The sequence below is a fragment of the Serinus canaria genome, chromosome Z, assembly GCF_022539315.1.
Source record: "Serinus canaria isolate serCan28SL12 chromosome Z, serCan2020, whole genome shotgun sequence".
NCBI lineage: Eukaryota > Metazoa > Chordata > Aves > Passeriformes > Fringillidae > Serinus > Serinus canaria.
In genome coordinates this window covers 6,059,950-6,086,453 of record NC_066343.1, presented here as the reverse complement: position 1 = coordinate 6,086,453, position 26,504 = coordinate 6,059,950, and the positions used below count along the sequence as shown (strand labels likewise).

The window sequence follows — 26,504 nt, the reverse complement described above, 5'->3', positions numbered from 1 at the left end:
TTCAAAAGCACAGGCTCATTTTCACCTGTGAGTTTGGTGATCTGGCCTAAAATTCCAAGTTATTCCAAGAATTCAGGTTTAGTGGTGACAATAATTCCTCAGTTCTCATCATTGCAGAGAAGAGGGAATGTCTGTCTAGCCATGTGCATATTTGTGTTTTGGTTTTGAATGTTGTTTTCTTTTTTTTTCTTTTTTTTTTTTTTTTTGCAGCTTCTTAGTAATCTTGCCCAGGGGCAAATGTTAGTGGCAGCTGACAGGGGTTTTTGAATCTAGATTGTTCAGGAAATGCTAGAGGCTGAAGCAGAGAAATACCAAATATTTCTATATGTATATGAGCAATACAGAAACACCAGAATTGGACAAAACTGCAGAAAAGTATTGCATATTTACTTTAAGTAAAAACATTGTTAGTCACAGGATTTTAAAGCACACCAAAAGAACCCTGCTTGCGTAACAAGTGCTTTTTGAGGCAGCAAAGGCATGGCACACCAAGAGCAGTTCCTGCTGGCATTCTCTGTGTCTGGAGGTCTGTTTTTGGAGTAGAAATGGAAATGCTGTAACTTTCCTAACTCATTTTTAATTAGTTTCTTTAAATAATTGTAAGCAGAGACTACTTTTAGCCAGCACGAGTCAGGTTTCTTCACGGACTCTTATTGTTCCTTCGATCACTAAATCACGGAAATTTTTGCTGAAACTAACCCTGAAGATTCAATACACAAAACCAAAAGGAGTTGAAGATTGGACATCTGGGATTCTAAATTCATGGCACTTCAAGGATGTTGGAGTAACCAGAAGATACAGACGAGATAAAGGCCTGGAAAGCTGTGGACTCTCTGTCTGAGAAAATGATGACAAAAGGACTTAAAGTGTGGGCCAAATGAGCATGAGTGAAAAAGAGTGAAAAGAATGAGTGAAAAATCAATACCCAACAGAGGAAAGAGCACTAATTAATAAAGGGAATTATGTAATTTGGAACCAGGAATAATTTTGGTCTTTGCAAGAAATGTATAAATGAGTGGAAAAGTTTTGCACCAGCCTCAGTGTGGAGGCTGAAAATCTGACACCACCACACTCACAAATCCTGGCTAAGAATCAAGCCATGCCTGACTTGCTAACACAAAAAAAAGACAGTGTTAGAGAGGGTCGTATAATCCCTGACATTTTCATAGAATCTGGGTAACCACCTCATTTTTGAAAAGCCTGGGCAGGGAGGAGGCCTCGGGAGGGTTTAGCTTGTGCTAAAACCGTGCCTAAACACACAGGTCAGACCTCTCTGTGACCACCCATGCTGAGATGTGGTTGGCTCCTTGGAAGGCGTGAGAAACCACCTCCTCCACCAGTTCTGTAATTCTCAGGAGCACAGAACTCACTTCCTATCTCTGCCACTGCAATTTGGCATCAAACCTACAAGCAGTCACAACAGGGATCGAGGATTTTATCTCAGGTATGAAGTGTAGTTCTTCCCTCTCAGGTTTTCATTCTCCCGTGTTGTGGTGTTGTGAGGTTCCCCAGGACGAGGTGAGAGATGAGGATTTGACTCCAAGGTCTCAGAGGGCTGATTTATTATATTATGATATTATATATACTAAAACCATACTAACAAAAGGGAAAGGAGACATCAGAAAGCCAGAAAAGAATGAATGAATGATAAAAACGTGATAGACTCAGAGAGTCTGACCCAGCTGGCTGTGACTGGCCATTAATTAAAAACAATTCACCTGCTGGGGAAACAATTCTCCAAATCACATTCCAGAGGAGCAAAACAGGGAGAAGCTGAAGCTTCCCAGGAGAAGAAATCCCGGCGAAGGGATTTTTCACAAAATATCACAGCGACACCCTTCTGCTTTATTAAGTGTAAATATCCACCTCCTCAGAGTGGAGTTAATAAACCCAGCCCTCTTCTTGAATTTAAGGCATGCCTGTTCTGCAGCTTCAGTTCAGTTTAGTTTAGGTGTGTAATCTCAATTTATTACACGTGGTGAGAATTAAGAAGCACAGTCAGGGCAGTGAGATTTTTGCTGTAGTGAGTTTTGCAGTGCACTGCCACTCCGGGGTTCGTTTCCAGGTTTAGCACAAAGACCCTTCAGCTGCCATCTGCAGCCCTCCATCCCAGGTGTGACTGCTGATCCCAAGCCAGTACAGTAAAATCCCATGTAAGAATCCCACAGCCCTTTTTAGAATGCCTTAGCTATGCCAACAGTTCATGTATAAAGGATTGTATGGGCCTAACTGAGCCTTTCATACAACAGAGGGATTAAAGATGACAAACCAGACATATTAATGCAAGTAATAATTTTTTTTTCTAATTTATGATGGTGATGAGACTAAAAGACTTTAATTATAATTGTCCAGACTGTGAAGTACAGACACAGGTTTGATTAAAGTCCCTGCTGCCTAGGCCAAGATCTTACAAACAGGTTTTAGGTCTCCTTTAGGTTTTACAAATAGTCACTGAAATCTTGGTTTCAGTTGTCATGAGATACTGCAGGCTCTCTTAAACAGCAAGATTTTAATTTCATTTTTAGCAACAAGACCTGAGGGCTCTCTGGCTTCCTGGGACACCCCACATGCCTGTGCATGTGCAGTCAGCTTTCTCATTAAAAGACTAGGAGCAGTAAAAAAGTAGAATTTTGAGAAGTGGGTCTAGAACTATATACTGTGACAGGCTGGATGGCAAAGAGGTTTTGGTCTTCTTCCTGGGTATTTTTTTTTCTTTTAGTTCTAGTTATTTTTTCATCTGGATTTGAAGCTGGGAGTGATTTCTTTCTGGGATTGTGCTTGCCTATCTTGTGGAATTTACCCTGGTGGGTGGCAATGCTGCCTTTCTAGAAAAGAGGTAACACTTCTTTTGTACCTTGGACCTACTGTGTAATTAGTTAATGTAGGTGAAACCATCTGATGATGGTTTCTTTTTTTTTAAAAAAAGCTACAATGAGATCCTCCAGAATTTGTAGCCTCAGAGAAGTCATGGGTGAGTGTTGCTACTACTTTCTCTCCTGAGAGTCTGACAACAAAGGACAAAATGCTCTGCTGTGTGCAAGTCTGATGGCTTTTCCTGCAGGGTTTCCTGGAAAACTCCCATTTTGGAGCAAGAGAAGCCTTTTTCTAAACCGCCTATTGCAGTTGTTAAGCCTTTAGGTCAGTGCTATCCTGTATGTATTTATCAGACCCCTAGAGGTCTCTTTATTTCTGTAATTTCAGTTATTTTACCCAGAAGGAGCTCTGAATCCTTTGAAACTTACACAACCATATCTGAAAGCAGTGTGAAATAAATGTGGTTCCAGACTCCGGTATTGGCTATTGCTTTAAATCAATAACTAGTTTGACTCTGAATGGAAAAAAGGACAAAAAAAAATCCAAAATAAGCTTTATTGCAAGAAAAGTATTGTCTTATTGATACAAATGTTCAAGAGACAGCTTTTTTTCTTAAAACATCTCTTTTCAAAATCCCCAAACTCAACAAGAGAGTAGAAAAATCACTGAGTTTAACTTGGTGTAGTCTTTGGTCAGCACCTACATGCAACTGGAACAATCCTGGATGTACTTTGGCTATTTTCACATGTGAGATTCTGTTGCATAGCCAGCGACAGGCACCAGCTGCCACAGAAAGCACCACTGAGACATAACACTTAACACATTACAGTACAAAATGTAAAAAGAAAAACAAAACCAAAAAAAATCACTTAACTAAAACTCAAGTCATTGTACCATCATCTTTCTTACAGAACAAGCTATGATAAAATGAGGCATGTATAACTACAGCATTAATGAGATTTCTAACAAATGAACTTCAAATGCATAACTTTCCTCACCCGCTCTGCAATAACTGAGTTTGCAGGTGTGGCAGTCCTGACACAGCACTCAGGGCTCAGGAAATGCAGCCTAGTTTCGAGCCAGCACCAAACAGGGTGAAACATTCTCTTCTGAGAGACATTTCCTTCAGCTGCCTGCAGGAGTTAATGCCACTTTGTGGAGCACCCTTTCTGAGCATGAGGAGGGGCTGCCTGTCTTGGCTCATGAGGTCACTGAGGGAAGGGCAGCACAGTTTGCTTCTGCAGCTCTAAGGGGAATAAAAACAGTCCAGGTATTTTGTTACAGGGCTTGTGCCTCCTCCACCATTTGTGGGTGATTCAGAACACAAACCCACTGAGCTGCTGTGAAATAGGCTCTCTGCAGAGGCTGAAAGTGTGATACTTCTCCTCTATAACTTTTTCCCCCCCCCTTTTTTTTTATTTAGTTCTCATTTGCAAGAGCACTTCAGAATATCCTACTATGTGAACAGTTTACAATCTCCCACTTCATAATATCCTACTGCACTGATCTTTCAGCTCTGATATATTTTAGAATTACTTATAAACTGGAAGCTGGTCCAAGTAGAAAAGAAAGTCTTTCAAATCTACTTCTTTTTTCCTTGATTACCAAAGTTACCTCTAAAATGTTATACCTCAAATTTATAAAACTACAAAAAACAAGCAAATTTCCCTTTTTGCTTACATAATTTGTTATTTTCTCCATATATTACTGCATTAAAAATAAATAAACTTCTATAATTTTTTTTTCATTAGGAACTATAGCAAAATACCCAAAGACTGCTAACAGGGAAAAAAAAATAGCTCACATATTTGTGCCATTTAGTGCCATATGATGACTTCTTGAACTTTAGCTTTTTAAATATACTTTAAATCGAGGTTATATAAAAGACACAGTAACCATGATTTGCCCTTGTAAATAGAAGTTTTGGCAGTGGCAGAGTTTTAAGTCACCCTCCTGAAAGGGTGGCTCTGCAGTCTTGGCAGCATGGAAAGGAAGGGCTCTTCCCCACTGCCTTCCTCCCCAAAAACACACTTTTCCAAAGCAGATTTGCTTTGAAAAGCATATGTTCTTGGGTGTGTAGACACAAAAAGAAGTGTCTGAAGACCAGGACCATGGCTAATAGAGACGCACCCACAGCCTCAGCCTGAGGGCCTCTCCCTTCTCCCCCCGGAGGTCGCCGTCCTCGTGGCTGCTCCCCAGCTGCTCCATCTCCTTCTCCTCGGGCAGGGCCATGCTGGTGATGTCCAGGGCGTGCAGCCCGGGTGCTGCCCTGCCCCTCACGGCGTGCAGGTGGCTGGCGCCATCCCTCAGGAGCATCCGGAAGGTTCCGCGCGCGTTGCCGCGGGCGATGGCGTAGCGCGCGCGGCGCCTGAGGGCCGGCAGCAGCGCCACGATGGGCTCCCGGCTGCCCAGCCTGGACATGGCCACCCTCACCTTCAGGGGACTCTCCGTGTCCAGGCTTCCCCAGCTCAGCTGCTCCAGCTGCAGGAGGGAAGAGTGTTTAGAGCAGGGGAGAGGAATGGGCAGGGTAATGAGCAGCTCTGGCCTCCATTCCCCACGACTCGGCCTGCAAAGCCTAAAGGCCTCAAGCAGGCCTTGCAGAGCCTCCGAAGGCTCCGACTTCAGGAGATTTTGAGAACCTGTTTAACTTCATGCTTGCAAAGAAGCCATGTAGAGGAGTGTTATGAACAGGTGTTTGAGATCACTTAAAAAAACCATCAGGGTATCAGCAAAAGTCAGATTTATATTTCAAGGTGAGGCAAGATGAAGATTTCTCAGATTGCACTGCAGCCTGGAAAGGGGGGAATGCACCACCACAAGGAGAAACCTGTTCTTGTTGGTCATAATGTTCTTGTGACCAAAACAAACAACAGAGAAATGTGTTTCATAACACTGCATGGAAATTCCCTGACACCTTTGCTGAAAATTCCATACTCTAACACTATGTAAAGCAATTAAAAATTCATAGTGAAAATAAGGAAAAGTTTAGAACTGGAGCAAGTAATGCAGTGCTTTAAATACTTGAATCCCATAGATGATGATAGTGCTTAAAAAATGTTTGTTTTTTCACATAATTTATGGATGTCACTTTTACTGCCTAGAGAGTTCTAGAAACTGACAAGGTTAATGATATTTAAAAAGTAATAACAAGATGTAAAAATTACAAACTAGATATGATTTCCTGTAACTTACCTTTTTAAGCTCACAAAATGCAGCAAGAAAAAAATCAAATGTGTAATTCTCTAAAAACTTCATCAATTCTGTGAATACTGGACTTCCATCAGCCAGGTCTAACCCCCCACCTCTATGAGCTACTACAGAACACCAAGACTAAAATGATCTTCTGCAAGATCTGTCCCAGACTATAAATGCTGTCCAACCCCCTCCTGGCAGCAGAACATGCTGTAGAAATGTCCAGTTCCCCAGGTCACTGTAATTAAATGAGAATTATTCCCTGAATGTACTCCAAGGAACTAGACCACATCTCACACTAGAAAAGAATCATTGCAAGCTTCAGAAACTTCATCCTTTCACAGCTGTTGATGCATTTCCTATTGTCAAATTATTACTGCCAGCAGGACCTAGGTGAGGCAGGGGGAGAAAAGGAGATTTTCACCCTTGGATGTGACCTGTTTAAAATATTTCCTCTATTTAGTGCTGGTGTCACATCGTAAAAATTACTGCTAGTGTCAGATAGAGAAACATTACAGTGGTTTTTTATCCTGATACATACAGTGTGAGCACTTCTCTTCCTCCTGCTGTCTTTTTTGGAGTAGCCATTGATTTTGCACTCATAACACACTTCAGGGGACAAAGTATTCTCTCCATCAGCGTCTCCATCCAGTGGCAGGTACTGGCCTTTGTTAAATCCCATCCCTGAGACACAGTGTCTATGGAATGAAAACATGTGTTTTAGTCACTCCTTGCAGTTTTATGAACTGTCCCTGCTAAATGGAGTGTGTGCAATCTGTGCCACAGTGTCTGCATCCCCCTTCCTTGCCCTTTCCTCAGCAGGAGGGCTGTGCATTAATTTCCCCCACACTAGAGTGGCTTACTGAGGGAACTGCAAACGCTGGCTGAAGGCTTTTAGCCTAATTTTCGTTTACAAGTTCTGCAGAGAAACCTAACAAAGCCAGCCTGCCCTGTACCAGAACAACGTTAATTTGTGTTTAATGCTCTGGATTGATCAGTGATACTGAAACCCCTTAATTATCTCAGTACACATGGTACCTATGCTTATGCATTATCAATCCCCACTCAGCAGGTCTGTGAAGGAGTTCATGTGCTGATAATGGGGGGAGAAAGCAGAACTTGTTTAACATTATTTATGTGGTACATTTAAAATTAATGGGGTGTTGCATGTACAGACATTCTTTTTTTTCCTAGTTTCTGGATATTTAGCCCAAAACTAGAAAGGACTTAGCAGCTTGTCCTTAATTTGCACCTCTGCACCTTCTGAATGTGTCTTTGGTGAAAAGCTGTGTGGAGAAACTCACCCTTGTCCAACTCTGTAATAGCCAGGTGGGCAGCCACAGAGATAACCCCCCTCAGTGTTGGAGCAGCCGTAATTGCAGGGGTTCTTGGCAGAAGAGCACTCATTCACATCGTGGCAGGCATGGGAGAACTGGTCATAGGAGAACCCCGAGGGGCAGACACACCTGTAACTCCCCAGGGTGTTGTAGCAAGAAGCAGACCCACACATGTGAGGATTGGAGCATTCGTTTTCATCTGGTAAGCAAACACAAAAATATTGGTGTTTTCTACTCTGAGAGACAACAGGTCAGCATGATACAACTAAGAAATCAGAACAGCTGCAAGTCCCAGGGCTCTCCTGCATCCCTGACCTCATCATCCCATGGACATTTGGTTTCTAAAAGAGAAAAGGAGTATCATCTTCACTTGTGGATGCTAAAATATAGCAAAGATGACACCTCCAGTCAGTGTGACTTGATTTAGTTTCAGGCCAAAAAAAAAAAGAAAAAAAAAAGAAAAGGAATATTGTGGCATGGAAAGTTGTTTTGGTAGCTGGAATCTTGGTTATTTTATTACTCTCACCAAGATATTTCTCTAAAACCTGTAGGTTTTCCTCACCAAGTTTTCCTCACCTCAGTTTTCCTCACCAAGACCACTAGTGAATGCTTTGCCATTCTTGCCTGCAGTCACTTGGAGGGAGATTCTTTTGAGGACTGTGATTTACAGAAACTTTAGCTGGTTTGGGGTTTTGTGGGAGCTGTTGATTGTGGGTTCTGTCACTCCTGCCCCAGTCCTTTGCTCTCTCTGCTGAAGAGCAGTATTAAGCCAGGAGTGATCATGGTGATTGGGACTTCAGAGAAACTGGCTGGTGTGCTACTTAAGGTTAAAATGGGTCGAATGAACTAATTTTTATGTATAGAATCAGAACAGAAAAGTCAGCCTAAATGAAATGTACGGCAGTGCTCACATTATGATTATGATATAATTGACAAAAAAAATCATGAAAACAAACCTGAAAAGGTAAATATTTTGTATTGGTCTTTATGAAAAGCACAGGGTGACATTGTTTCTGTGTGTACTGGTTTTTATTAACACAAAAAAATCCCACATTTCGTTTTGTATAGGACATAGCTTACTTCAAGTGATGGACTGAATGAGCTAAATCTAAACAGAACTCCCGAGCTTCCTAATTTGTACCATTCTCTGCATAAAGAACTAATGCTGGCCTTAAGACTGTATTTTGGAATAAGGAAATCCTTAATGGTTTTGTTGATCTTTTTTTCTCACCATTTGCTTTAGATGCTATTCTGTAGCATTCTTATATTGCTTATGGTTTTTTATACTTTTTTGTGGGGTTTTTTTTTAATGACAGGTATGATTTTTTAATGCTTTTTTTCTCAGCAGAGGTATTTACATTGATACTTTCCAGAATTCAATGAACATTCAATGATGGGGATTTTTCACAGAAGAAACAGGTCAGAATTTAGACCTTTCTAGGAAAGCTAACTGTCACAGTGAGTTTCAAAAGGCTGAGTGTGTTTTCTTGCTACCTCCTGTCTTTGATTTACACTGGGAGTAGTACATGAATGGAAGGAGTTGGAGACAGATACACAAGGTTTTTGTTGAACTCCTAGTTCTCTGCTCATTCTTGCCCTTGCCTGGTGTTGTCCCTACAAAAACTCTGATACATTTGCTGTTGGTTTCCTTACCAACACACTGATTCCACTGGTAGTGCTGGATAAATCCTTGTGGGCACCCACATCTGTATCCACCCAGGATGTTCTGACAGCCATGCTGGCACCTATGGTTTCCATCACATTCATCCACATCTGTGTGTTCAGGAGGGAAGCAGAGCATGACACAGGATTACACTCACTGCCCAACACTGCTGGATCAGAAGCTTGTTATGACCCAGCCGTGAGGTCTGGCAGCCCAAGAAGCCAAATCTGGGCTGGGCTGAGCCCAGCATGGGCAGCAGGGCAGGGGGGATTCTGCCCCTCTGCCCCTCAGGCAGAGCCCACCTGCAGAGCTGCCCCAGCCCTGGGCCAGCCGAGGAAGGAGCTGGAGCTGCTGGAGCCAGGCCAGAGGAGGCTCCAGGATGGGCAGAGGGATGGATGGAGCAGCTCTCCTACAAGCACAGACTGAGAAAGTTGGGGATGTTCAGTCTGGAGAAAAGAAGGTTTCAAGGAGACCTCGAAGGCCCTTCCAGTGCCTAAAAGGGTACAGGAGAGCTGGAAAGGGCAGGTAGTGATGGGACAAGGAAGAATGGCTTTAAGCTGAAGAAGGGTAAATTTAACCTGGATATTGAGAAGGAATTGTTCCCTGGCAGGGTGGGCAGGGCCTGGCACAGGGTGCCCAGAGCAGCTGGGGCTGCCCCTGGATCCCTGGCAGTGCCCAAGACGAGGCTGGACATTGAGGCTTGGAACAGCCTGGGACAGTGGGAGGTGTCCCTGCCATGCCAGGGGTGGCTCTAAGGTGGGCTTTAAGGTCCCTTCCAATTCAAGCCATTTTGTGGTTCTATGACTTAGGACAGAGGAGCACTGTTGTAAGATGGAGGGACCATGAAGGTTTCTCTTTTTGAAAGCCAGGAAGTCCATTGATGTCCAGTTCTTTCCATCAATAATCTGATTTTAGTTCTTGAACCTTTTCAGTACCTAATTTTGGAGAATAAACACTATTCCCAGCAATCCCACATTGCTGCTTTAGCATAATACTTAGAATTTTAGGGGTTTTGTAATTTCAGTTTTAAATCAACCACTTAGAGATAGTCTTTTAGTTTCCTGAGACATATTTTAGTGTTTGAATGTCAAATCTGGATGTCTTTGCAATAGTAAATAAAAGCCACATAAAAAGTCTCTGAGACAAGTGTTAATAAAAGGTGATAGCCACAACCATCCCACCTTCCAAATTCTAAAATCCCAGACATCTTAAATTGTATCTGCCATAGGAAATAAGTAGATTGTAAGCAACCTAATTTTTACGGTATAGTATGCAAGTTGAGTAGAAAATAAAAAATAATTCTTTGTTTTATATGCACTTTATGAGAACAAAGTAAACTGGCAGGAGATAAATCTTAGTAGAACTTCTAGCTGCATATATTCTGCACCACTGTTCTAGAAATAGGCTCTAAATATCAATTCCTCTTTTAAATGCCCTGTCAGAGTTGTTGGTATTTTGAGAGGCCATTTCTTCATGTATGCTCTTGCATTTTTAATTCTCAGCAGCCAGGTGGCCCTGTACTGCCTTTTATTTTCTTCTTTGCTCAATACCTGAGGCCCACTGAGAAGTCTGGAGCTCTCAAATAGAGATTTCCTAACTGAGGCTTCCCTTTGGGCCAAAAGAGAGGGATAAAGCTCATCAATATAACCTGTTATAATTGTCTTTCCGAATGCAGTGAATTAGCCTTCTCATTGGGTAACTCTGTGGTGGGAGAATTAAGCACAGAATTTAAAACTAATCTAATTAGAATTAGCAAAAATGAAAATTGTAGAGAGATTCTCTTTAGACATATGAAGACATAAATGTAAAAAAGCCCCACAACTACTATAATTTTAGATGCATAAACCTATGTGAAGCTGAAAACAACTTTTGAAGAATTCAACTAAACAATCATCTTTTTATCTTATTTTCTGTAAAAATTACTTGAAGCAATATGTTCTTGCAATCAGTCTACAATCAGTCTAATACTTACAATCAGTCTAATACTTTCCAATTTCTTTTTGTTATTACTTTTACTGTGGCTGGTGCTCTGTTTTCTCTGTCTTTAACATCAAATGGTTCACTAGAAACTGAAGTAAGGATTCACACCATAAAAAAATCTGACTGTTCCTAGTTACCTTCACAGTTTAATCCTGTAGAATCCAGAGAAAATCCCCTTTGACATTCACAGGTAAAACTTCCAGGAGTGTTTTGGCAGATTCCTTTTGATCCACACAGTGATGGACGAGAACCACATTCATTGTTATCTTCAAAATAAAGAAGAAATAGAAGATTGGTTTACCTTGTGGTATGTTTGGACATGTTCACGTAACATAAAAACAAAATCCAGAAAGGTGCAGCATTTTATTTTGTACCTTTTCATTTTCAAATGGCACATGAACTGAAGACTCATACAGAGCTATGAGTAATTAATTAATTGGAAGTGTTAGTGGTAGATCAGTTGTGATATGAGTGTGGTATGTAGTTGCTGATATTGGAAAAATGCTGCCCTTTTGTCCTGGCTGAAGTAAAACAGTTTCAGTTGGCAAGATTTATACATATACTTAAGATCTGAAGACATCTGTATCAACTAAAAAAAGAAAATGCAGTCTGGTTTTGGTTAACTACATTTTGAATGAGATTTTAATAATTCACCCTTTTGTCTCCATGTGGTTATACTTAGAACACAATAACATATATTAAATATGTACAACTCTTTACTAACCAAGAAAACAGAAATAGTGGACAGACTGGATAGACTCATTTTTTCTTTAGCTGTAATTGCTGCTTTTCAAAATCTGTTTTCTGCCCTCTTGACACTATTGCTCTGCATAAAGAGCACAAAAGACAGTTGAGAATATTGTTCTTACAGAAAAACTTATGAAACAAAACCAATGTTTTTCTTACCAATACAAGCTGTGTGATGTTGTGTAAAACCAGGTGGACATTTGCATGTGAAGCCTCCAAGGGTGTTGACACAGAGAAACTGACAATTGTGTTGTTTGGTTTGACATTCATCAAGATCTGAAAGTAAGAGATGTTTTGTCTTAAAAAAGTCAACAAAGAGGCAAATTTAATAAAATTTGATAAACATACCACACTTCAAAACCATTTCCTTTTAAGTTAAGTTGTAAGCAAATTAAAAGGTATTGTGTATAACCTTCTTACCTTTACATGTCTTTCCATCTTCCTGAAGGACATAGCCCCGGGGGCATGAGCACTGATAGCTCCCTTCTGAGTTCTTGCAGATAAAATTGCATGGTCTGGGGGACTGGGAGCACTCATCAAGATCTAATGAGAGGAAAACATTAAGTTACCTTTTGTCCTCATCTCTCTGACAGAAAGATGTTTGCTACACTGCACAAGGTTTTAGAGAAAAATGCTCATAGAAGAAAGCCCCCCATTTACATTTTTTCAGGGCTCCTATTCCTTTCTCTATGAATGTGTTGCTGTGGAATTTATGTGGGGCTGCTACTACCACAACAAACTGTCTTGAAGGAGTAATACACGAAAGTGAGAGTGGCATTGGTATTTTCATCTAAGCAACAAATATTTACTTTTTGGTATTCTATGGTATACTTCTACCTGCAAACCAAAAATAAAGTGGGAAAAATGTAGAAGTGAAGTAATGAGACGGTTTAAAATTGGTTGCACAGCTTTAACCAACTTCAGTGATCATTCTACTGCAGGAATACTGCCAGCAGAGCTTGTTCCTCCTTTTCCTCAAATGAAACACAAAACCAGAAATGCATATTAGGAAAAGAAATAAAGGACATGCGATAAAAGAGACAAAAAAAAATGTTTTGCAGCAAGTGTTTACAAAGGTTGGTACATCACTGTGTAACAACTGAAAAAAATAACTGATGATTACTTCAACTGATGATTAATTAGTGAATCTTACCATTACAAGACGTGCCAGTTATGTCAGTGGTATAGCCAGCTTTGCAAAAGCACCGGAAGGAGCCCATGGTGTTAATGCATTGCCCATTCCTGCACAGGTTTGGCAGGACCTTACACTCATCAATATCTGTATAGAAATTATTAAATATGTCATGTCTCAGTTTTAAATTCCAGTTTTTTCTTCTCTTCCATTTTTGAAGTTCCTCATCATCATGCTTCTGACAGGAACTTTCTCCCTTCTCCCTCTTTAAAAATCGATCTGACTCCAAAGCCAAACATCTTTCAAATTTCATTTCTGTTCTTTGTACCAACACCTTCCTGCTGTTTCACTGGGTAATCAGATTCCAGTTTTGGTAACTCCAAATAAAAGCCCATACAAGAGAATTTTCTTACAACTACTTCCATGTTGAAAATTACAACCAACATTAAAAAATACACATTAGCTTCTTACTGTGTCGAAATACTACCTACAAAGCATTGTGAGATCATTGTTAAATGAGATGGTTGCTGCCTTTGCAACATGTCCAAATTTCCAGCAATACAAAAGCTTTGGGATCATTTCTAGCTTTTAGTTACTGGCTGGTACTTCCAACCAGATCCTAATCCTGATATTCCTGCCCAATTGATCTGTTTGCAGCTACTGCCAAACATGCTTTTAATTTCTGCTCTCTCAGTATTATTTGAAAAATCAAACTCAGTTGTTTAACAGGAAATTCTCCAAAGGAACTTCAAAGAGAGTTCTGCATTTCCTTAAGCATACGGGCATATGCTTTTCCCCTTTTCTTCCTCTTTTCATCCCTGCAAATACCTCTTCCATCTGTGGTGTAGCCTGATCCGTGTGGACAGAGTTTCTTGTACTGGGTGGTTCCAGGCAGGGGGCAGAGCCTGCACTGGTTCCCCCAGCCCCGGCCGCCGTCACAGCAGCACTCAGACCTGGTGACAAGGCTCTGGCTGCTGGAAGCCATCTGGCACATGGTCTGCAGAACTTCAGCGAAGCAAAACCCCTGGCGATTGTCTGAGAGGGAGAAGGAGAGAGGCTGGAATAGGGAAGGGGATAAAGATCTGCTCCATTAAGCATCTGGTGTATTATTCTGGCTCTCTGTCAATACATGCAAGCAGTAGAAGGTCCATCTTGATTTAGCCTTTTAGAATTGTTGTGTGTTCTGGTAACATGCTGCCATTCCAAATATATCCAAGACACCCCTAATGTTGAGTGTCTGCATGAACTCAGTAAGAGTTCTGCTTCTAGGAAAGCTGTGCTCCTCGTAGTAAAACAGGCTGAGAGCAAACTGAGCTTCCACTGAGCTGCCTATGTTGTGTTTGCATTTCAATGATTTATTTGGAGTGGGGTTAGAAGTTTGTTTTGTTTGTTTGTTTAACTGGCCAAAATAACACATTTGATCATCTAATTATCCTGCTGTGGTTTAAATAAAAAATCCTTACAATTTAAAAGTGTATATGTAACTCATTACTTTTTCATTGATACTCCTAGATTTTGTTCGGAAAAAAACCAGAATTGTATGCCTTTATTGTTGGTATGCCCTTGTATAAATCTATTTTAATTTTTAAACTTTTTGGTTAATGCCTACCAATAATGAAAGGGGAGCAAAGTAAGTCATGGGGCTTCTACCGGTTACCTTCCAACAGGCAGCTGAGGAGGAAAGAAATCCCAGTTTCCAGTGCTACTACAAACTCGAAATCTTCCATATAGAAGATAAAATCTCTTCTATCTGCTATGTCACTTGTCTTATTTTTTGATTAAAATGGAGACACTGTCAATTACTGATCTGAGAATCCTTTTGTTTTTAAATAAAAGGTTTTATTTTTTCTCGCTCAAAGCCAATAGTGATCCCTCAAAATGTGTAAATGTATCAATACTCAGCTGACCATCTCTTTTACAGATTAGAAGAATCTGTAAATTTCTTACAAGAATTAGGCAAAAGGCAAACTTTGGCTTTACAAAAGACTTACTTTCTCCACCTGGTAACTTAACTTTTTACATCAAATAAAGCTGTCCTCACTTAAAGTGTCAGTTCTGTGAAACAAAATATTTGCTGTAGTAATTTGCAAGACTGCAGATTTCTGTTCTCCCAGACATGGATATCGTGCAGGTCTTTAGGGACATTATGACCTAAAAAACACATAAATCCTTTGTCCCCAGTTTGAGATGTGGATTGAATTTTAAGGTCAGTGGAATGAAAAGGTTTGCACTATGTGTTTAAAACAATGTAATCTGTGACTTAATGCTTGTGCTACAATTCAGAAGAAATTCTGTGTTTCTGCCAGACCCATTTTTCATTGTAATTTCTAACCCAGGAAACCTGAAAGAAAAAGTAGCAAAAAGCAAACCTCCCCAAGGCAGAAAATAACAGGAAAATTACATATTAAATATAGAAAAGCAATGATGACCTCCAAACAGGGTATTTCCTTGGCATTAATGACTGGCTGGGGTTAACAGACTGCAGTTTTCTCTTCCCATCTGGTTGTAATCCTCAGGAAATACTCCGTACATCAACATTATTGCTTTGCTATGAAGTCAGCACACTCCTCATAACAATTTAGAGGGAGCTGGTTTTACAATAACAGCATAAGATAATTATGCTTTTTTTCATGCAAGAATACGTAAATAAATAAATACACCCTTTCAGTACTGTATGTACACCTGAACACTGGTCAAGAAAAAGTAAATTCTTGCAGGTGTGTTTGACTCCAAAAAAGGGAATGATGAATTCTGTGGTGCAAATGACAAATATGTATGTATTAAAAAGAAAATACAGGTTGATGAACCAAAAATCTTCATCAGCATTTATCTTGCAGGCCTGCCTCAAAAAAAATTCTTTCAATTTTCTGGTAAAATCACAGTATTTTATGTCTGAATTAAAGGTGCAGAAATTCAGATGCATAGTGCTGAAGATCACATTCTGCATAAGCAAACACTCAATTTTACTCCGCATCCATTTTTAATTATCTCAAGGTGATTAAATTCTCCTTCTTTAGAAATCCCAGTATTTTGTTTACATTTATGTCCTGTGGAACTAAGACACTTCTATGTGAGGCCTGATTGCTACAAGCTATTAATTCCTATAATAATCTAATAATATTTAATAATATTATTTAATATTGCATCATTATTTAACTAAGAAGTACAGTTTTTAATTTCTGTGTATATGAGAGCTGATAGGTTTTCAGAGGCCTAATTTTCTCTCTACATTTACCCTGCAATGTGAGATGGAATCTGTACAGGAGAGACATTTACCAAGACACTCAATGCCTGATGGGCTGGACAGGAATCCTTCATTACATTCACATCTGTAGCTGCCAACAACATTCACACAACGCCCATTTTCGCAGACACCTGGCTTGGAGCGGCACTCGTTTTCATCTTTACAAAAAAGATAACATCAGTAACAATTATAACAGTAACAGAAAGCAGTAGGAGCAAAAATATAATTACATCGACAACAACCACAGCAGTTCGTTACAAGAAAATAAATCAGAATTTCTGGAATTCATTAAATATTCAATGTAGCATTTGAAAAATATTTTCAAGATGTGGAAAAATCAACTGAATAAGCCTGGAAAGGGCTTTCATAGGAGCATTATCCTATTTCATTCCTTCTGTACTTCATCCCAGGACAAAAGCTTTACTTGCTTCACAGCTTATAACACGAAGCAGAAAACACAGCAAAGCAAGTTGCAGTCACAACATTTACCTGGTAAGTAAAATTTAAATAAAGTTGAAATACATGCATGGTTTGAGTGACAAATCTTCACTCTGTAATCATCAAGAGTCTCTGAATACACTTGATCTCTCCCACAATAAGTCATATTCCAATCCACATAATATTTTCCTGAAAGTTTATAGTCTTCATGTAGTTTTTTTCCATAGCTAATGGCACACATACTGTAAGCAATTACACAATTTTTTTTAGATGCTCACAGTAAACCTCAGGAAAACCTCAGGTTCTTCAAAGGCAGAATTGTATGCCAAAACAAAGGAAAAATTCTTGCTAATAAAGAATATTTTCTGTAAAGTAAAAAAAAATCATAAAGATTCCTAAAATAGAGTAGTCATTCTCTTGCTGAAGGAACATTTTTATAAAATACTTCTTTTTAAAACATTCATTAAGATGGGTGTTTATTTTTTTTTCCCTGGAGAATTTTGGAATGGTCCTGGTTTTTTTTCTGTATACCAGAAAAAAGTACAATTTCCTGAAATATAGCTATTGCCTTCCCCTCAACTAATTGAGTAAATGATGGAGAAAAGATGTTTGTTCACTTCCAGGATGGGGAATTGTTTTGAACTATGGTAGTTTCCATACCCTTCATCCTTTATGGCATTTATAGGTGGTTTCAGAATCCTAGGAGACTTAATTATTTAAAGAAGTGACACATTGTTTATACTAATGCTAAAGGAAATGTAACTTTTTATTTATGAAAATCTTGCTTCCTACCAATAAACTGAGGTCTCATTTTTGGCAAATTAATTTTTTAGATGTAACAACTGTCTAAAAAATTTCTGGATTTAGCTTCAGAGCTATGAAGTTTTTATTCTTATTCATCAGTTAAAACTCACACTGAAACAAAATACAAAATTTAAGATGCTTAGTATCATTAGATATCTTAAATGTCCTTCATTAGTTATTATTTTTTGATTTTATATATATATTTTTATATACACACATATATATATACATATAAAAGAATTTTTATACTTTTTTGCTTTTGTATATTCCATTAGATGCCTTCTACACCTTCTAAGCTTTACCTGTGCATCTTTCTCCATCAGGTCTCTGGGTCATCCCAGGAGGACAAATGCACACGAAGGTACCAATCAGATTTTTGCAAATCATGCCTCTTGATTCACAGTCATGGAGACCTTCAGCACACTCATCTAGATCTGGAAAAAAAAAGTGTTTTTTGGGTTTGAACTTTCTTCCAGTAGCTCCAATTTCTGAAGAAAACTTCAAGGGAAAAATGTACAGGCTTCCCTAAGTAAAAGCACTGACGGAAAAGTCCAAAATCTATGACTATATGCAGTTATCTTGATCCTCATGAGCTGCATCATCTTGTCATGTTAAAGATGAAATTCACCACTGTGACACTTGGCTTTGCAGTCCCCATCAAGGGTTACACTTGATGACAAAACCACTAAATACTGCTTTTTTGTGAGTTCTGAAAGAGCAAATCATCACCTCCTGGGCTGTTTGCTACATTCCACTCGAGAGGATGAATGCAGGATGCACAGAAATATTTGGACTATGTGCTGGTGATGGAAGGTGGGGAGAAGTTTATACATCAGTCATTACCTTTGCACATCTTTTGGTCTTCCCTTAGCTCATATCCCACTGGGCAGGTGCACTCATAGGAACCGTAAGTGTTGATACAACGAAAAGCACACAGCAGGGGGTTCTGAGCACACTCATTGATATCTGAGCAGAGAGAAACAAAACAGGCATTCTCTACCACGTTTCAAAATAATCACCAAGGTTTCATTACACCTATGTTTCTCTTTTCAGCTAAAGTTATCAGAAAGGTAATTCAAACTATTAGCTTTTAATAACTAGAAAAAATTAATTAATGCTCTGCTTAAGAATAATGGCATAGTATAAATATATGTAGAACTACTTGAGCTTAGTATGGCAAGTTAGGGCAGGCCTATTTCAGATTTTTATTATATGTTCATATTTAATGTACTTTTGTGTGATGAGAAATGTCAGCTGCAGAAAGCAAACTAAATATGACTCATAAAATGCAACATTTTTGAGTATGCCCCACACGGGGCAATCCCACTGAGTGTGGGAAGTCCTGTGATAAACTAGAAGTTCTGATTTAAGCCATTCAGATTTCTTTTCCAATTACATATTTCAAAGCATAGAAACTTTGTTTTCTCCGAGTTATTACAGCATGAAAAACATGGCTAATGAAGTAATTTGAATGCTGCAGACTGGACAAAAAACAAAGGGAAAAAAAAAGAAAAGAGGAGGACAGGTTACCTTCACAATTCATCATTGGACCTGGCTCAAATCCTTCGTGACAGCTGCACTCAAAGCTGCCAACCACGTTAGAGCACGTTCCGTTTCCACAGGGATTGCCAATGGAACATTCATCTGTATCTGTTCATAATGAACAAATGCAGAGTGAAGAGAACTGGGACAAGCTGTGCTTTAAGTTCAAGAGTTCCAATTCCTATAACTGCACCCACCTATGCAATGCACTCCTGTGAAATCCAAGTTATACCCCATGGGGCACTCGCAGCGGAACGATCCATCAGTATTGATGCAGTGACCATTGGAGCAAATCCCTGGGCTTTCAAGACATTCATTGACATCTAAAAAGGAGGAAGATATTAATAGCCACTCAGCTGATGCATTTCAAGTCTCAAAAAAAGCATTTAAAAAAACCTAAGCACCCTATTATGTTTGTCTCAAGCCATGTACTTCCAGAAGCGTTCTTTTAACACACTTTACAGGTCAGCCTCTTGTCACCAGGAGCTGTGAGGAGTAAACTGTCACATGCTATAATATCCAAGTATAGTTTTAAGTATTAATATTTACTTTTTATATTCAGAAAAATAGCTACCTTCACGGGTATCATCAATTCCAGGAATAGTTCCATGACCATATGGGCACAGGTCCTGAAAAGCAACTGTAGAGATACATTTTCTTTAAAAAACAGAGCAAGTGAGAGACAGAATCATGACAAATGGTTGAAGTCATCCAAAAAGGACACTAGTTCAGTTCTCTACAGAGCATAACCAAGAAATAAGTATTTCTCTTTGTTTGTGGTGTCTTCCATATAATTTTACTCCTTTCGCTGACTTGAAAAATCATTCTAGAAAAAGTCACTGAGAGCAAATGCCAGAAAATCTCTCTTTCTAATGAACAAAAAGTACAACACCAATGTGCTCCTCCTTTTCCCCCAGCAACAAATTTTAAACCTTAAATGTGTACCTTCCTCTTCCTTTGGACAGAGCTCACAAGGATCACCCCATCCTTCTCCTGGCATTTTACTGCAGCAACACTTGGCCTTTGTGGTGTTGAAAGCCTTTGGCACTGAGCACTTCCCATTCTCAAAGTTGGTGAAACAAAAGCTCTGACGAGTATCTAGGAGAAGAAATCACAGTTATGCAGAGACAGAACCTTCTCCCAAATCAGACAGTGACTGTCACTGTGATAGTTTATGAAAAATCCCTTTGCCAGGATTTCTTCTCCTGGGAAGCTGGGAAGCTTCAGCTTCTCCCTGTTTTGCTCCTCTGGAATGTGATTTGGAGAATTGTTTACCCAGCATGTGAATTGTTTTTAATTAATGGCCAATCACAGCGAACCGAGCTGGACTTCCAAGTCTGTCACAGATTTTTATTATCATTCTTGTCTTAGCCTTCTGATGTCTCTTTTCTTTTTCTTTAGTCTACTTTTAGTATATAAATTTATTTTAATGTAATATAATATTATAATATAATACATCAGCCTTCTGAGAACTTGGAGTCAGATTCTCATCTCTCACCTCATCCTGGGGACCCTCACAACACCACAACAATGATTGTCTGCCCTGAGAGAAACAACGTAAGACCTGTATTTTTCATACGTTTAAAAAATCACTTAGCGATCCTCGTAAAGACACAAACTGGGAGGGGTTTCCACAGAATATCTGTTATCTTTTAGGCTGAGTGTTGCATTCCTTATCCATGAACTCACCAAAGCACCTCCTCCCGTTGTCAGACAGCACAAAACCTGTGGGACAGATGCACTGGAAACCTCCCGGGGTGTTGGTACAGGACCCAAAGAGGCAGATGTTGGGATCCTCGTTACACTCGTTAATATCTGTAAAGCAACAGAGACACCTTCACAACCTCACATGCTGTGAACCCCGTGGTCAAGGAAGATTGTTTATTTATTGATTGACTGATTGAACTGAAGCAGCTTCTAATGAAATGACCAAGAGTTAAAGCTGTAGGTTTCACTGACTCCTTCAAATTAAGAGTTTCTCACTGGCATGCACCTTCTTTTCCAAGCACCATTCTCTGCTCTTCATTATACTCAAAACAGAAACACTAAACAAATGCTTTCAGAATGTATTTCCTATAGGAACAATACTTTTCTATAAACAAAAATGTATCTATAAAACATCCAAAGATTATTTTCCAAAATCCATACATTGGGAGTTTTTTGTAATTAAAGGTATACTTTCTTCATGCTTACTGTCAGATTCTGGGACTGAAACTATAGCTAGTTATTAGCAGAGTGACACCTTTACTTGTATTTACATGCCCACATTTATATTTAGCAGTCTTTTACTGCCATTCTCATTGTGGTATTTAAAATGTATTCCTGTTCTATTCAATACTCTATAATCTATTTTTATTACTATAAGAAGACAGTTAAGATTTATTTTTTAATAGCAGTATATCATTAAATATTATATTAAATAATTATCAAAGGCATAACCTAAAGTATTAGTATTTAGTGTAAATTGTCTGTACATCCCTCACTGTACAGACAACAGACAAAGCAGGAAAAAAAATTTTAAGAGACCCTTAATTTTTCATATCTATTATTCAAAACTCTATTTTGACATATCCTCTTCTACAAATACTAAAAGAATGTATAAGCTGCCTTGCCAAGGTAATTTTTAAAAGTAATTATAATGTGAAAAATTGTGAGATGGATTTTAATAATCTTCAAAGTAGAATGCTTTTTGAGTCTTTCAGTAAGGAATATGGGAAGAACCATCACAAATGCCTGTGACTATATAAGCATTCTACAATAAAAGTCACACAGAGCTTGACCCAAGTATAGGCAGGAACAAGACTCTCTCCATGAAAATTAGCTTCATGGATGTTGAATACTCAAATTTGTAGTGCCATTTTTGCCCATATTTACTGAATTCTCTGCTGTATCAAATTTTAGAAAACTGCCCAGGTAAGAAGACAATGGAAATACAATCTTCACTATTTGGAAAATGTTAGTGGAGTGAAGGAAGAAACCAGGTGGGAGTAGTTTCTGTGATATCACTTCTGAGAAATACTACCTTGAGTCCCACTTTCAGAAATTGCTGTTAGGTACAGCACATGGACAAACCAATGCAGCACAATCTGGCATTTGACTGAACTCTGCAGTAGCTTCCCAGGCTACATTCTGTGTGAAGCCTTCTAAATCAGCTTATTTCAGATTAAATGGTAAGTAATTTCCCAGTTGCTGTGATAGCTGTTAATATACAAGCTCAGCAATTCAGCTGCATAGTAAAGTTGCTCTTTTGAAGTGCTCATTATTACTGCAATGAATGGTTTGGGCTAAGGCTCCTTCTGTGGCCATGATGGAGAGGTGACCAGCCAGACTGTGGAAGAAAACAAGTCCTTTTCCCTTTATTCCTGTACAATGAAAGGAAATATATCACATGGGTAGGTGAAAGCTAAGAATTTTTCTGTGGCCCCAGTTCTGTTTTTCTCTGCATATAATCACCCTGAGCTCACAAAGCAATCAGCCACTGCCAACCTTCACATCACAGACAGCAGTAATGGATTCTCATAAAGCTGTTTCCATACAACATCAATGGAGAGTAATGGGGAACATCTGCTGCAAGGGCTGTCAAAATATTAATCTAAGTTTTAGTGCAATCACATGTGATAATCTGGGTACTTCCTAGGAGATCTAGCTTCAGATTTTCTGGACACATGGCAGAATGACAAAAGAATGCAAGGATGCCCCTTCCATTCAGTTTGGGCAAAAATCTCTCTGGCAGTCACTGATGTTTTCAAAAACATAGGTTCTGAGAAAGTACTATAGTGGCCATAAACAGTAACAGTCCTTGAAAACAAAAAGCCTCCATTATTTTATATTCATGACTTTAGAACTGTACGTGATTTGAATTTACCTCAAACATAACTACTAATATGGAGCCAGCAGCTGCCAAAAGAAATTGTGAACTTGGCAGGCAAACTGAATATTGGTGGCATGACACAAGTGGCTAAGAGAACTCTGGGGCTTAGAAAAATAAATCCTGTTGTTCAAGACAGAAAGTTCAAAATGGTTCCTCTTCCTGCAGACACACAGATTAGGTGGCACTAAGTCAAATCTTAAATGCCCAATAAATTCACAGTATCCCGTGCTTTGCTCTGTTGGAAAAGCAATTTGTAATCTGGATTTATTTCTTGATTTCTGCCACAGCAAATCTTAGTTCAGTGTGTGACATTCAGCTCCTGAATGGCATTCAAGGCTTTAAGTGAGACCTGTATGAAGAAACTAGAACATAGGAATTGATGACTGGTCTGCTGAAACCAAATGCTTGGTTCATGCATTGACTGCCAATTTACCTTCTGTAGAAATTACTTAAATACAGTGAAAACACCTGTTACATGAATTATATTTTTTCAAAAGTCACTGAAAGGTGAAACACTTCCTTTTCCACAAGTATTTTTGTTTGCATTAATGAAGACATCGATGTTCAAAATAGAGTACTATACAGAACAAAATATTCTTCTGCATTCCCTTTAAAAATGTCTTCCTGAAGACTTTTCATACCTATTCCCTGTCACCTAAAGTCAGGAAACATTAACAACCATTAGTGTGTACAACTGCTTTCCACCCAATTAGAACCACATACAAATTCTTAAATTGTTCAGGACCAACAGTTACAACTTGCCTTACCAATACAACTTTCACTTTTTACTTCGTATCCTGGTGGACAGATGCACCTGAATGAGCCTTCCAAATTTTGGCAGGTACCAGGAGAGCATGAGCCAGGCAGTGCCACACACTCGTTGGTATCTTTGGGGAGTGGAGGAAATCAAGAAAGGTTTAGAATCTTAGAATTCTTATGGTAACAAAACATGAAAAATACTGAAGGGTTCTGTACTAATTTTCTTTTTCTAAGGCAATTAAATGCTTGAAGGCCAACAACTATTCAAAAAAAATAATGTGTTTTCAGTTAAGTCACCATCATTCTCTTTTGATACTTAGATATTCAGACTGTGTTGCTTCCCTCTACATGGGAGCTATTTCAGCTAATTTCAGCTTATTTCAGTTTATTTCAGCTCACCAGTACTTGAACATCATGTGGTTCCATACGTACCTACACAATTCTTGCCATCCAGAGTAAGCTCATATCCTTCATTACACAAACACTTGAAAGAACCAATTTCATTGAAACACCGTCCATTTCTGCACACCTGACCAAAGGAACTGCACTCATCAATATCTGATTAAAAAAAATTAAAAATTTCAAAATTGAACCCAAGAACTGAGAGTTGAGTCCCAGCATACTACATGCAGTATGTTATGAATACACTCAAGTTTTAATACTTAGTATTTCTATGGAAAAGGTACATTTTGTAGCAATAAGAAATCAGCTGACAGCCAGAGGAAAGTAACTCTCACTGGAGCATTAAGATGCCGGTTCTAATTAAACCACACTTTTTTAATAGTGTATTACAATTTCCAGGCTTCTAGCATGACCTCAGTTACTGCATCTGGAGATATTCAATTACTGCTAAGGGACTGCACGACACCAAGTCTACCAACAGGGGAGAAAATGTTACATGGGGTGTTCTGGATTTTATCTGGATCCATATGCACTTGAGTTTCCTCCTAAAAACCTGTCCCTCAATCAAGCTTTGGACTATGTAATTTGCTTTCCACAGGATGATTTTCTCCTTTGTAGCAGTTCTGAAAATGATGTTTTAAAATGCTTCCTATTTTGGAGGGTTACTTCAGTAATGCAGACTTAAAGGAGCACTGCATAAGGAAAAAATATGGAAGAGGAAGAATAAATGAAAAGCATTTTGGATAACCATCAAGCTCTAAGAAGAGCTTGTACTTTGCAGCACATTCTTGTTACTTTATATTTTTCTTTCCTGGACAAGAAGAGGATTTAAAATGCCTTTTTAGAGATGTATTTGTTCTCTCCTGAAGCTGAAGACTCTGCTGTATCTTCTTTTTGTAGCAGGAAGGAGTGTAAAGCCTCCCTCTTTTCTATGCTTATGCTCTGCATAAGGGAGATCTCAGGTTTATGAGCCTGTTTCTCAGCCCAGGAAGATGTCAGTTGCTTTATCACAAGCACTCAGGAATTAAAGCAGTCCAAACTCATCAGATACTCTGGTGCCCCGTGCTTTAGGGGATGTGAAACAGCAACGCCTGTGTCAGCTCTGCATGATTTTGCTCATTTTAGGAGAGCAGATCTGGCAGGTTACAGATCACCTGTCCTGGCTTTCTTACTGCTGGTCTTCTTTCTCACCCTGTGCAAGAGTCAAGCAAAAGGGTGAAATAAAGGAATTATTTTAAATTCATGAGGCAGCACTGGCAGTGGGATAGAACAAGAGGTGCCTGTGGACTTTGCCTGTAGCCAGAGATGTGCTGTAAATACCAAGGTAGTCTAAAGGAGTTGAGAGATCTATTAAAACTTCAGTGAACTGAAAGGTGCCCCAGGAGTCCAGATATTTAGGATAATATTATATTATCTCAATTGGCTCTAATCAAAAACCACTTTTAATTAGTTTAAAACATGACAAAAAGGATTAATCTCTAGGGCTGGTAACAGCAGAGGATACTGCACTCAGTTATCTTTCTTTACATCTTGGCATCTCTTCTTTTTGAGTACACACTGTCCTCCTTGGCATGCCAAGCCAGCAGCAATGAAAATAAGAGCTTGGATTAGGTCTCTTACCCACACAATCATTATTACGAGTTAATTCAAATCCTGGATAACACAAGCAGTTGTATGATCCAACTGTGTTCTTGCAGGTTCCATTTCCACATGGATACTGTTCACACTCATCGACATCTGCAAGGAGAGACAAACTACACATGGGAACTGGTTTTCCCAGGTATGGGCGATGTGTTGGCTGTGCACAACTGCAGTATCCTACACTTTGGTCTCTCATTTCATCTGTCACATTTTGTGTTTATGCTACAGATTTTTACAGCTTCTCAGTACACAGAGAAAAACACTACACAATGTAATTTTGTGTGTGTTTTAAAAGAAAAGGAACTTTTACATGTAAAACTAAATGTGTATGTACAGTTATCTGAAGGCATTCCATCTGTTTGTTTTCCATATTAACATTTCTTAATTTTTTTAACATATACACTGATCAGGATTGAATACAAAGGATTAGGCATCACAGCCCTGAAATGATCAATTGTTATGTACATATTGTAACTCAGAGCCCATGAAAAGCTGTTGAAAATGCAATTCAATTTATGTAAGTAAACGGATAATGTCAATATCACATCCAGAACTGCAAAGACTGCTTAAAATTTTTTGCAAACATCCATTTTTAAACTCACTAAAGTTCAATGTCTCCTGTGTGTTACAGTAATTTATGGAGTTTCATGGGGATCTGGAAGCTATTGAGATTTTGTCCTGCTAGTTCTTCAAAATTTTGCATTGTAAAAACAGATCACTTTTCCAATTATCCTCCTCTGATTGTGTGACAAATGTGATTAGTTTAAATATGAGAAGACTCTAGGCAAATATGAATATGTATTACAACATGAATAGGTTTTAAATATCTGTTTAAAGTTGAAATGTATCACCTTTTCATTTTAAAACCCTGTAGAACTGAACAGATTAAGAACTAAGATTATGAAGTTAAAGAACAGGAACACTCTTACTGTTCAATC

The 26,504-nt window shown here is 38.9% G+C and overlaps 1 protein-coding gene across 3 annotated transcripts in view; it reads right to left on the bottom strand.

Annotated features, from left to right (window-relative positions):
• Positions 1-3,350: 3,350 nt before the first annotated feature.
• FBN2 (fibrillin 2) overlaps positions 3,351-26,504 on the bottom strand; it is a 120,992-nt gene continuing 97,838 nt past the window's right edge. The window contains exons 46-65 of one of the 3 annotated variants that reach the window (XM_050986495.1): positions 25,546-25,662; positions 23,956-24,081; positions 23,532-23,651; positions 20,583-20,708; positions 19,839-19,991; positions 19,468-19,533; positions 19,091-19,216; positions 18,882-19,001; positions 18,195-18,317; positions 17,654-17,785; positions 16,142-16,267; positions 13,694-13,900; positions 12,887-13,012; positions 12,154-12,276; positions 11,893-12,009; positions 11,124-11,252; positions 8,997-9,116; positions 7,311-7,542; positions 6,548-6,704; positions 3,351-5,295 (exon numbers count right to left, since the gene is read on the bottom strand). In XM_050986495.1, the coding sequence (XP_050842452.1) occupies positions 4,930-5,295; positions 6,548-6,704; positions 7,311-7,542; positions 8,997-9,116; positions 11,124-11,252; positions 11,893-12,009; positions 12,154-12,276; positions 12,887-13,012; positions 13,694-13,900; positions 16,142-16,267; positions 17,654-17,785; positions 18,195-18,317; positions 18,882-19,001; positions 19,091-19,216; positions 19,468-19,533; positions 19,839-19,991; positions 20,583-20,708; positions 23,532-23,651; positions 23,956-24,081; positions 25,546-25,662 (2,912 nt within the window). In that variant the 3' untranslated portion in view covers positions 3,351-4,929. Of the gene's footprint in view, positions 5,296-6,547; positions 6,705-7,310; positions 7,543-8,996; positions 9,117-11,123; positions 11,253-11,789; positions 11,813-11,892; positions 12,010-12,153; positions 12,277-12,886; positions 13,013-13,693; positions 13,901-16,141; positions 16,268-17,653; positions 17,786-18,194; positions 18,318-18,881; positions 19,002-19,090; positions 19,217-19,467; positions 19,534-19,838; positions 19,992-20,582; positions 20,709-23,531; positions 23,652-23,955; positions 24,082-25,545; positions 25,663-26,504 lie in introns of those variants that run through there. The other 2 variants (XM_050986496.1, XM_050986497.1) reach the window with 2 other exon arrangements.